At 41.9% G+C, this 12,632-nt stretch overlaps 2 protein-coding genes across 8 annotated transcripts in view; one reads left to right on the top strand and one right to left on the bottom strand.

Moving 5' to 3' along the window:
* Positions 1–12,632, bottom strand: part of LOC147014765 (uncharacterized) — a 199,316-nt gene that overhangs the window by 6,017 nt on the left and 180,667 nt on the right. For all 7 annotated transcript variants that reach the window (XR_015050900.1, XR_015050903.1, XR_015050902.1 and 4 more), the window contains 2 exons: positions 11,046–11,157; positions 10,461–10,547 (listed from right to left, as the gene is read on the bottom strand). Coding sequence is in view for 1 of the 7 variants with exons in the window: in XM_085853023.1 (XP_085709149.1) it covers positions 11,119–11,157 (39 nt within the window). In the remaining 6 variants the exon portion in view is untranslated. The remainder of the gene's footprint in view (positions 1–10,460; positions 10,548–11,045; positions 11,158–12,632) is intronic.
* NID1 (nidogen 1) overlaps positions 1–12,632 on the top strand; it is a 131,595-nt gene that overhangs the window by 69,229 nt on the left and 49,734 nt on the right. The window contains exons 15-18 of the mRNA XM_085853016.1: positions 5,216–5,342; positions 5,990–6,161; positions 7,612–7,769; positions 7,944–8,067. Of these exons, the coding sequence (XP_085709142.1) occupies positions 5,216–5,342; positions 5,990–6,161; positions 7,612–7,769; positions 7,944–8,067 (581 nt within the window). The remainder of the gene's footprint in view (positions 1–5,215; positions 5,343–5,989; positions 6,162–7,611; positions 7,770–7,943; positions 8,068–12,632) is intronic.

Below are 12,632 nucleotides of genomic sequence, written 5' to 3'. Positions count from 1 at the left end.
TTCCCATTTTCCTTTCCTTCATTCATCGATAAGTCAACTTGGAGTATAACACAAAGCTAAATCAACTGGAGTAGTTAGCAAAACTAATTTCAACTATTTTGTGGGATGGCCATTCGGATAAATTAGGAATGTAAATAGTTTTTCAACATGTTTGTTATCATATCGAGGTGCAGTATTTAAAACGAGCTGCATTTATCGCTGACACCGCATTTCCTGTGCACAGCCATAGTCCCGCCATTTTCCTCAGCGAACTTAACAACTTCCAACTTAAAAGTTGCCATGTACGACTTTTGTTTGACTTTATGGGAGGCATTTTGAGATGACGTAGTAAGGATGGATACATATGATTCAGATTGAAAGGGATGGATCAAATGAAATTGGTGAGTGCATACTCGTTATTGATTGGATAATTTTGCAAATGTTGGTGAGTGGATTAACGTTTAATTGCTCACCCAATTGGAATACGTTCCAGGCAATTATTTCTGTGGTGTGTTTTTAAATTAACAATTATGCAATTTATTTTAGAGAATACCAAAGATATGTCGATTCTTAGTATAAGTTGAGGCCCAGACTTCTGGGTGGTGCGAGGTGGGGGCGGAGTGGGAGAAAGTATTGACTTGTACGATGAAAAATACGTTGTGTGTGTGTGTGTGTGTGTGTGTGTGTGTCTGTGTGTGTGTGTGTGTGTGTGTGTATGTATGTATGTATGTATATATATATATATATAAATATATATATATATATATATATATTTACATAAATACACACAAATACATATATAATATATATGCCTGGTGTTGGCTTAATGGTTTGGGTGGTGGGCTTGGGATCCTATGATCCTGAGTTCAAACCCCACTCTGCTGTTGAATTAATACCAGGTGGGGTTGACTCTGCCTGTCATCCTTCTGAGGTTGGCAAAATGAATGCCAGCTTGCTGGTATACTGTGTCGGAGTGGTGACCTGTCCAGGATTGTGCCCAATAGCCAAGGAGACTGCTTTGGCAGCACCAACGCTTTGGACATAGTATGGTCCCAATGGATGGATATATATATATATATATATATATATATATATATATATATATATATATATATATATAAATATTGTTTGTCATTGTGCATGTTCACATTATTTTCATTGCATGCTGACTTGTGTATCTGAAAAATGATACGAATATGGATTGTGCATGGATGGCTTATAATTCATATTTCAGGACAATATGGAATTTCACCTCCAGGATGGCTTTGGCCTTCATATACAATCGTACTTTCAGACACTCATACAGCTTATTCCTAATTCTTATTCGACATGTGATTTCATATTTAGCTGTCGCTCGTGTCGTTTAACACTCGACCGAAAGAACTTTGGAGAAAATCGAATTATTTTGAAAGTTTTTCGACGTTTATCGTATTTTACCTGAGGGAATATGCTGGCATTGGGAGGACAGGGACTTCAGTGCCAAGCTTTAGATTGTTAATTTTGAGTTCTTGTTCCACACATTAGGGTCTGCATAAATCTTGTGACTTCATGGACGTTTTCTTGGTGCATGTTATACGTCCTTATATTATCAACGTTTCAACTGATTTTTGAACATTCTTTTAGATAAAATATAAATAAATTAATAATAATAATAATAAATATATCTAGGCAGATGATGTGAGATGCATGTATTTCATAGTTAAACAGATGATGTCCAGTTTATCAGCAGTGGCTTGGATTGAAAGATCTGTCAGGTTTGTACAGAGGCATCGAATGTTTGAGATCCATCCAGTTAGGGACAGGGGACGAGTCAGGTCAGGTCAGGTATGGAAGCATGCGTGTCTCATCAGCGTCTCCTTGAGATGCCGATCAACCTGCAACCACGAGGAACGTAGTTGGCCCATTGGCCTTCTCCACTCATGATGCTCCCTTGCTGAGAAAATCTGGTGGCAGGATTAGTGTCAGGAAAATGAGCCACTTGTCCATACAACCGCAGTTGATGCTCACCAGCTATGCAGGTAACAAATCTCATCCGAGTCTCTCTCAGCAACTGCTCGTTGGACACAAAGTCCGACCAGCAATAGCCAAGGATTCTCCGAAGAGACCTGGTACCAAACCAGTTAAGTCTCCATCTCAGATCCCTGGTCGCAAGACTGGAAGCACCATGGACCTGAAGACTTGGACTTTCGTCCTCCTGCACAGGTACTGGCAATGCTACACCCCATGGTCCAATGAATCCTGACTCCCCAGGCCTGAGCCAGACGTCTATTGACCTCTGGCCCACCTCAGGGGACTAGCTTCTGGCATGATGCAGGAATGTGGAAAGAAGTAACAAGAGAGAGCAGGGCGGGAGGGAAGCTGGGAGGGTTTGGGGCTGGGACGAAGCTGGGAGAGTGTGGGGCTGGGGTGAAGCTGGGAGGGTGCGGGGCTGAGGTGAAGCTGGGAGGGTGCGAGGCTGAGGCAAGGCTGGGAGGGTGTGGGGCTGAGGCAAGGCTGGGAGGGTGCATGGCTGGGGCAAACCTGAGAGAGGGCTGGGATGAAGCTGGGGTTGTGAGTTGCTGGAGCAAACCTGGCAGGGTGTGGGGTGAGGGCGAAGCCAGCGGGTGGGAGTGGGAGCCAGGAGGATGTGTGGTGGGGGAGAAACCAATAGGGGAAGTGGCAGGGATCGCTAAGAGGGGGCAGGATGAGAGGGAAGCTAAGGGGGGATGAGATGAGGGGGATGCTGAGAGGGGATGGGATGAAGGGGAAGCAGAGAGGGGGTGCGATGAGGGAGAAGCAGAGAGGAGGTGGAAATTAGGGGAAGCAGATGGGGGAAGGGTACTGACATGGAGGGGTTTGATACGATGAATAGACATGAAGGGGTATTGATTCCTGTGTTCACACAACCTCTGCGAAATGAACTTCTCAGAATTCCCAAACTGGAGATATGACAGACTTCATGAGTGACTTCATTTCCCCAACAATATATATATATATATATATATATATATATATATATATATATATATATATATATATATATATATATATATTCACATATATATGTATATATTAGCAGGGTGTGCTGACACATTGTGTAAGCATACGAACCATGTTTCCCCATTGTCTCAGGTCGCTCACCTGCATTTGATTTTTCATTTATTTATATTTTCATTTACAAATGCTTTCCAACGGTTCTGTGATATTTTTTTCCTGGTGTATCGGCTTCGATGTCTGTCGGCACACAAAATTATCATGCTTCCTCATTGTCTGGGGTCAATCTACTGCGTTTCTTTCATTTTTTCATTTTTTTTTCATTCATTTGTATATTCATTTATGGATGTTCTCTGACAATTCTGTGATTTTTTTTCCTCGGTGTACTAGCTTCGATGTCCATCGGCATGCAAAATTTCAGCTTTCTACGTCACCCAGAAGGTCCCAATCTGTAATTTCTGCATCCTGGAACAGAGTAGCAATCTGTACAGCATGGGTTCTTTGCTATGGAAATGTTAGCATATTTTCATGAGCATCCGGATGATCTCTCAAGAGTGTGGGCCTCCACCACTACATAATTAGCATGACATTCGACCATAACCTTCAAAGATAATTCATGTTTGTTCTTTACATTCACACATTCCAATTGCCCATTTCAATCAGGCTTAATCAGACAGTAAGTCAATTGGGAAAAAAATAGGGTCTGTAAGTCATGATAATAAACATATGTCTGACAGAATGGCATAGAATAGCACATTTGAAATTAATTGAGCTGTCTAGTCTGAGTTTCATTTTTGGCCTCACTTAAAACTGTCAGATTGGTGTATCGTAAAAAGGATGTTGCATTAAAAACAATGCGCAATCTTTTTCATGGATCGGACATTAAGCTGGCGATCCCTCTGCCAGCATTGATTGCTGGTGAACATGACCGTAAACATCCCACAGTGCCTTTCGCAAGAGTAGGCAATTTTTTGCTTCAACCCAAGTTGCAAAATCCAAATTCCTACCTTAACTTGCTCTGTACAAAGTCCAACCACTGAGATGGGGCTTCAATTTCCTAACACTTACGATGGGCCAATGTTCCGCGTTAGAGGCAGAAACTCCTGCTCTGTGTGCAATCTGCCCTCCCCTCCCCCCCTGCCATATTTCCACAGGCTGCTCAAGGTCCACCAGCAGCCTCCTTCTGGTAAAACTACCAAAATCAAGAATCATTGCTCACTCTTTCATTCCTCTTTTTCTCCCGCCTTTGGAACAAACTCCCACACTCTCTTCAATCCCATTCTTCCCTCCAGGCCTTCAAAACAGCTGTTCACCACCACCTCTTATCTTCCCCCATCCAAAACCACGATCTTTTCTACCCCCATCAATCCACCCCAAACCCACCTCCTTCAAATTCCCTGCTTTCCTTCCTGAAAGTCCCTGTAGTGGAAGGACCTGAAAGTCCCCGTAGTGGAAGGACCTGAAAGTCCCTGTAGTGGAAGGACCTGAAAGTCCCTGTAATGTCCATCTTGTTTACTCCGTGCACCCTGCCCCAACCCTCTCCCTTCCACAGATCTCCTAATTTCTCTGTTCTCCACTGTTTGGTGCTTCCCTCTCACGCTCCTCTTGTCACCTGCTCCCCTTGTTGTACGTTGTGTGTGTTCGCTCTCATACGAGCCTCGATATTAACAAGGAATAACAAGGAAATCCAACACAGGTGGAGGCCATTCAGCTCATCATGCCTGCGCGAACACTATACCAACCCATGTACACAAGATCCAAGGAAGAAAATGCAAAAAAGTTTTTAATTAATTAAATAATAATTAAAAATCTGTAGGTTTTTTTTTGTTTTGCTTTTGTAATTTTTTTTTTTACTTTTATCTTTTTTTTCCTTTTCTTCCCCTCGGGGAGGGGGCATGGGTTTGGTTAAAAACACACAACATCAACTCTACAACCCCCCTTCACAAGATCCCCACCAACAGCACTCCGTACACAATCACCCATCAATACTCAAACGACCTAAAAGTCTTAACAACATCCCCGTACCCCTCTATCTCCTGCATCTGACATCATCTGCCTAAATCTTTTTATTATTATTATTATTATTAATTTATTTATATGTTATATAAAAGAATGTTCAAAAATCAGTTGAAACGTTGATAATATAAGGACGTATAACATTGTATATTTAAAAAAAATAAAAAACCATGGCCAGGACAAATTACAACAAAACAACAACAGCAATGTAACCAACACCAAAAGTATTTGTCATCTGTCTATGTAGGGTTCCATCACAGTCGGCCTTGCATTTGACTGTGTAGACAACATGATATATTGGACAGACATTGCTGGGAAAACCATCAATCGTGCATCGCTGAATGGAGGTGAACCACAAGTTATCATTAATACAGGTACATCTTGCTGAGCGATTACATTCAGCACCCAACATACACATCTTAGACACAGATCTTATATTCCACACCCAGCATCGCACAACCAACATCACATACCAAGACGTACACCTCGAGCACATGTACCCAGCCGAACACAACCAGATATATGCCTCTGAGACATTGTTCCAACATGATGTACTCACTTTGTGCGGGACTTCATACTGATATCAACAATGTGGAAGGAAGCAAGCTATGTCGAGCATTGAACAGCAGGCGCTTAAGATTTGAACTGTTCTATTCAATGTGGAGCATTTATTCCCAACGGACATGGTCTAAATTTCTTTTCATTTGGTTATGAGCATGCAAGCCCTGCATTTTAGTGCACCTTACCCCCATGTTGCTCTTATGGGCATTCAAATTAAAGCAGACACAATGTACGGACTGGCACCACTTGTAAACCAGACGAGGAGGGGTGGGTGGATTAACGCATCCTTGAGGCTACTACCAGTCCAAAAATAATAATATGGTAATTCCCATGAAATTAGGTTGTGTTCAAGAAGCTCAACATCCCAATCCTAAATCCTGCTACGTTCAGACTACAACCTCCGAGATATCCTCAACATTGGCCCATCGTTTTAATGGCACCTTCTGTCTGTCTGTACCAGGGCTCCTCAGTCCAGAAGGACTCGCTATTGACCACCTAGGCCGAAATGCATTCTGGACAGATTCCGGAACCGATCGCATTGAAGTGTCTAAGTTGGACGGCTCACAGCGCCGGGTTCTGTTTGACACCGGCTTGGTGAATCCGCGTGCAATTGTTGTCGACGCACCACGCGGGTAAGAATCCATTGCACATAGATTTTGCTTTCGCTTACCTATTTTCTCATAAAGAGCATTCCTTATTGGCAGTCTCTATAAAAAGTGATGAATCATTATTCACATTTTCCCAAGTGTGCACAATGAATGTTTGTTGTGAGAGACTTTGATGATGATCCCACATCGTGTCTGCGGAAGACTTGTTTGTTCGACTTTACTTTATGAATGTTTCATGGCTCCATGAAAGGCATTGTGCCTGTGCAGAAACCAAATCGTTTTCTCCACACTCAGCAGTCCAGACCATGTTTATGCCTCGATGATCAAATTTTTAGGCTAACACATAAACAAGGTTGGGTGCTCAAAGCAATTTAAGAAAACCATGGATACTTTGCTTTTCGTTCTATTTTGACTCCGCACAGGTGCAAAGCATAACCTACCTGCACCACTACGTCCAAAACTTCAGGTCCCGCTTGCTCAAAGCTCAGATTATTTAACCGCTTGATAAGAGCTATCCTGTGGTTATAATTCTTATCCAATGGTTAACTAACCAACCATAAGCAGCAGTACCATTTTTAAAGTATTTCGTATGGTTTCACCAGGGTAGGAATTTCTAGGCCACCCTGTATGGAAAACTTTTGAAATTCTATCCGTCAGATAAATAAATCCGAGTTATGAGCAACCGGGTGAGAGGATATGAACACCTGAAGACTTTTATCACAAGAAAATCTCGCTATTTGGTGGAAATGGGTCTCGTACACAAAGTCGTGAGCTTCCACAGCTATTTATCCCCTTAAACCTATCTTCAGTTGGGCTGAGGAAATGACGGATGGTGAAACTGACCGAGAAACTTAGTTACAGAAACGTCGATCACTTTTTCAAACTTTTCTCAATGTCGCAAAATGTCAAAGTAGCCTGAACGACATGACGACACCGTGTAACGCTGCCAAAGGCGCATTGACAAATCCCTCATGTACTTCAGGTTAAAAGGCATTATAATTGTTATTGAACTTTGGAGATCTCTTTGCAGCAGTTAAATGGCCTTGTAATATGGTTTTTTCCATGAGTATTGAGTGCTGTGCAGGAACTGCAGCAACGGTATCGATTCTGGTGCGAAGGATCTGCGTGTTGGATAATGAGAATAGGCAGCTCAAACTAGCATGAAGAAACTAATCTTCTTGAACTCGATTGAAATAGCTTGGAGCTGTTTTGTTGCTGGTTAGTTATTCAGTGGTCGTTGATATAGTTAGTCACTAAAACTCGTAAATTTATGTATATTATGTAGCGAGCATATACATATGGGATGTACATAACTTGTCCATGTGATGTGTACAGGACGTGCCACGCAGCACGCGATTATTTATTGTCTTTCCTCAATATGAGCACTCCTTCTTCCTCTTTATGAACACCTTTTCTTCCACTATATGAACACAGCTTCATCTATATGACCACATCTTCTTCCTCAACACGCTAGGCACATGTACTGGACCGACTGGAATCGCGAGGCACCAAAGATAGAGACTGCATACATGGATGGCTCTGAGCGACGCGTCCTTGTCAGTGAAGACCTGGGTCTTCCCAATGGCCTCACCTTTGACCCATACTCACGCCAGCTTTGTTGGGCAGATGCCGGTTGGTCTTTCACTCCCAAATCTCTGACATTTTATTATTTCACATTATTGGTGTTTCAAAAATGAGCAGATTATTTTGACTACACAGCGCTGATGTATGGATTCTAACCTTTATTCTTCATGACAGGATCTAATTTCAAGCAACAAGCTTCTCCTATACGTTGACTGTGCGCAGGTACGAAACGGTTGGAGTGTGTGTATCCAAGCCATGGTACACGCCGACGCTTCTTGGAGGGTCTTCGCTATCCTTTCAGCCTCACCGGCTTCTCAGGGCATCTGTACTACACGGACTGGCGACGGTATTTATTGAGCAATTTGCAATGGCCGTTCATGTGCAAAATCGACTTTGTACATCATCGGGCCGAAGTTAATACTTTCATATTCCTGCGCAGAGCACTTGGCTCATGATGCCATAACCCAGGTTAATATCTCATACACTATAAGTGTTTGTCTACTGTCCACTTGTACCAAAGCTAAAGGAAAGAATCCAAAAAATATATTAAATTGAAGACAAATACGTGGAGATAATGGGTGCTGAAAATAAACTCAAAATAGAAATGATAGCAAGGAAGATAAAAAAACCATGACAAAGTCAACAATGAGAAAAACAAAAGCAGATGTTTGAAAATAACCCAAAAAGATTATATCGCAAGGCAAAATGTATCAAATCTCCCCCAAAAATATAAACTTTGAAGATTTCTGGAGAGGTATTTTAAATACCCCAAATAACACATGGAGGTGGATTGGATCCGAAACATGGAAAAGAAAAAGCAACAACCAAATGAAATGCCCCCAGTGATTATAATTGATGAAGAAAAAATTAGAAAACAACTTGCAAAAATGCTGTTAAATTTTAACAACATACATTTGTCTAATAACAACATAAAACAACATAACTGGAATCATTACAGAAGTACCACCACCTAACACAACACGGAGGGCTGGCACCAGAACAGAAGGGATCTATAAAGGGATGCTAGACCACCTACTAATAAACAAGGCCAAACTCGAAAACTGTAAAATGAGAAAAACCAAACTGTCCACAACCTGGATAGACTACAAAAAAGCTTTTGATAGTGTCCTCCATTCATGGATGATAAAATGCATGCAAGTGTTAAGATTAACACAGACATAATTAATCAAACTGACTGAGAAAGCAATGGAGCTCTGGAACACCACATTGATATTACAGCACTTGGAAGGAAGGATCGAAGGAAAAGGGGTGAAGATGCGACGTGGGATCCTTCTCCAGGTTGGCAGCCTTTCTTGCTTCCGTTTTGTCTGTCTCTGAACCCACTGAGCAACCTCATCAGCAAGCAAGGACACAGATACACCCTGACCTCCAATAAGAGAATGTCCAAAAAAACAGGAAAGGTTACACATCTCCTGTACGTGGATGATTTAAATCTCTTCACACCGAAAGACGAAAAATTGGCAGAACAACTGAAATTAGTGAAATGGTACTCCGACGACATTCATATGGAATTTGGTCTCGATAAATGTGCCAGGTACATATTTGTACAAGATAAACCAATGAAAACGAACATAAAAATCTACCTAAATACTATAATACAGGAACGAGACAATGAAGCGTCATACAAATACCTCAGAGTAGAAGAGGGCCACCAAATATGTTACAAACAAATGTGCAAAACAATTACTCCAAAGAATACCTGTGTATTCTCTCTGTGTATCCTGAAAACACACCTCTCTCCAAGGAACAAAATCAAAGCCATAAACCAACTCGCAGTGCCATTTCTGCAATTCAGCTGCGGAATAATAAACTAGCCACAATTGGAAATCAACAAACTAGATATCAAAACAAGGAAACTCCTCATTATCCACAAAATATTCTCCAAATATCAATGCATCCCGAGGATGTACCTACTGAGACAAGAAGGAGCTTAGCCACGTACACAGAATGACAACTCTAGGATTTGCTGAGTAGGTGAAACGTTCAACAGACTTCTAAATCCAATGTGTATGCAAACATGAAGACAGCAAGCCAGAAAATCTATCCCTAATCCACCCAGCAAAAAATTTCCAAACACAGGTGCGAATGGAAGATGACACATGAAACCAAAACAGCATAAATACAGCCCCGACGATTGCAAAAAGATAAAATAAATATATAAGGCAAAATATCTGCAGATATACACCAACACCTGGGAGAATGATTAAAGAGCTCAGGTATAAAAAAGAGAGTTGGACAGATTGGGCAAAGACAAAAAAGGGCTCATTGGAATGGCCAAGACGAAGTCAGCTCTACTAGGATGCAGAATTAATTCTATTATTAATTTGCAATTGGTCACTGGCTTTGACACCGATATATTTTTTTTGTTACAGGCAATAGGCATCAAAAAGAACATATATAGAACAAACACTTTCAAATGGAGCACCTCGCTGCCATTAGAGCATTTAAATTGCATCAGATGTGGCAATAATTGTGAATTGTTGCTGCCAGCTTGCTGGCTCGATGACAGAAGACACCATTTGCATTTTTGCCATCACCATTTGCATTCTTGCCATCCCCATCCTTACCCCGTTTATAATCCCGTGTGGGCACGGGCAACTTGCTAGTCATAAGTGCCCAAGAACAAGGACAATATACCAATGGCTCAAATAAAATGGCGAGATGAAGTCAATCAGACAATTGCAGGTTCTGCAAGGTAGAAAAGAAAGCACGACTCACCTCCTCTCGGGATGTAAAAATACTAATGTCAGAACAACTGCACACACAAAGGTACAACGTAGTATGTAGAGTAATCCACTGGCATATCTGCAAAAATTTCAATATCTCAGTTCCACAAAACTCATAGAGACATGATCAAACCAAAAGCAATCATTGAAAACAAGGAAGTAATGCTCATGTACGTCCTGGTGATCCCATCGAGTGTGAACATAGAAAACTTCAATGCAGGAGGAGGCCATTAGATCCAACAAGCTTGCACAGTAGTTACCAACATATGGTTGTTTGTCTATGCGCTATCCTTTAAATGCTGAGCATCAAGCAAGGAAGCAGCAAGTACCATTTTTTAAGTCTTTGTTATGAGTCGGCTGGAGTTCGAATCACTGATCTCCCAGACTCAGAGCAGATGCTCCAACCATCACACTCCAACCATTACGAGTGTTTCTCTGAGTCCCCTACTAGGACAAAGCAGGAATACTGTGATTGGCAAATTGGGCAAAACGGTCGTTTAATGTGTCTAGCTGCCCCCACGTTGTTTTAATTGCAACTCCAGAGCAAAATGTACGAACCACAGCATCGTATACTCACCGCTGTGCAACCATTTTGTGTTTGCCCCTTCATTTCATGTTCTTTTCACGAATGCGAACTTTGCTGAATCGTTTCAATTCCTTCGTCTGGTTGATGAGTGAAAATATTTTTTCTGTAAAGTCACATGACAAAGTGAAATTTGAACCAGAGATATTTAATCTTTAACTTACCCTCAGTTACTTGCCAATTTATTAATTAGTAACTTTCAAAGCACATAAATCAATAAGGCCTGCATTAGGCAAAGGGATGTGGAGGGATGCTGGAAACAAGATTTGCATCTGGAAGCAATTTTTCCAGTAATGGGAAAGGGGAGGGAAGCATGTAAACATAGAATGGAATGGCTGTCAGGGTTGGAATGAGGGAAGGTTTGGGATGTGCGTGTGAAGAAGGTCTGTCAAACTCATTAGCTAACCAGTCAGTTCATCCATCCTTTCCTTGAGGCAGTTTCTCGGCCTGCTTGCTCAATAGAAAACCAAAAGATATTTTTGGAGCAGTTGTACATTTTAATGAGGTCGACGCACAATCATGTTGTTGTGCGTGGAAGGCCGGTTCACTCATTTGGTCACACTCACCTCTGAGCTGACTGATTCTGGGTTTGAACTCTGGTTGAGTGTAATTCATTTGAATAGAACTGCCATTTTGGCACAGTTAGAACAGTGGGCATTGCATCTCGGTGGAGGCCATATTTCTGAGACGACAACAGGGCAACTGTCCTTTTTTGTATTCAAGTGAACCGTAAAATACTCAATAGCATTTCTGTAAGATTCGGCCTTTGAGGCCTTCAGTGCAATAGATTTAAAAGCATATGCTGTGCATGTTACATTGAACTTAGTGGGATGTAAATGTGAGGTGTTTGAAGTTAAAATAATTATAAAATGGACATCTGTACATTGATAAATTAAGCTAAAAGTGAACATTGGGATTTGGGTGGCCTTTTTCGTGTGTGTGTGTGTGCGTGCGTGCGTGCGTGCGTGCGTGCGTGCGTGCGTGCGTGTGTGTGTGTGTGTGTGTGTGTGTGTGTGTGTGTGTGTGTGTGTGCGTGCGTGTGTGTGTGTGTGTGCGCGCGCACGCGCTCTTTTTACTCTGATGCACTCCTGAACTGCCAGGCGGAATGAGTGAAAACCACTGGCTGTACTCGAGGTGCATGTGTAAGCGGGTGGTGGGGGTGGGGGGGGAGGGAGAGTGGGGGAAAACCCCAATTCTCTCTTTGCAAATATGTATGGCATAGCAGTCGGTATTACAAGTTTCCTAGTGGATATAACAACTCAAACTAAAATACACCAATTCTGGGGGAATTAACCCATCTGTAATGATGGGTTCTTCTCTAGCATAAAAAGTTGAAAAAATTTATGATGCAGGAAAATATTTTTGACCTTCTTCTTCCTTATGAAACACAGGGCTGCAAGTAGCATCGTTGGCTGAGGGAGTGACTGTGTCACTGATGCAATTCCCTCTGTAGGTTAGGGCAGAAAATTTGTAATTTGTTCAGGATGCCGACAAAAGCTCGCCTACTCTTCCCAAACATCGTGGGACCTTTAACATCCACCAACTAATGCTGGCAGATGGGATGCCCAGTTTAATGTCCAT

This window comes from Eptatretus burgeri, chromosome 13, assembly GCF_056783735.1.
Source record: "Eptatretus burgeri isolate ZD-2024b chromosome 13, Ebu_testis_v1, whole genome shotgun sequence".
Taxonomy (NCBI): Eukaryota; Metazoa; Chordata; class Myxini; order Myxiniformes; family Myxinidae; genus Eptatretus; species Eptatretus burgeri.
The sequence above is the reverse complement of the archived record's forward strand: the minus strand, read 5'-3'. Positions and strand labels throughout refer to the sequence as shown.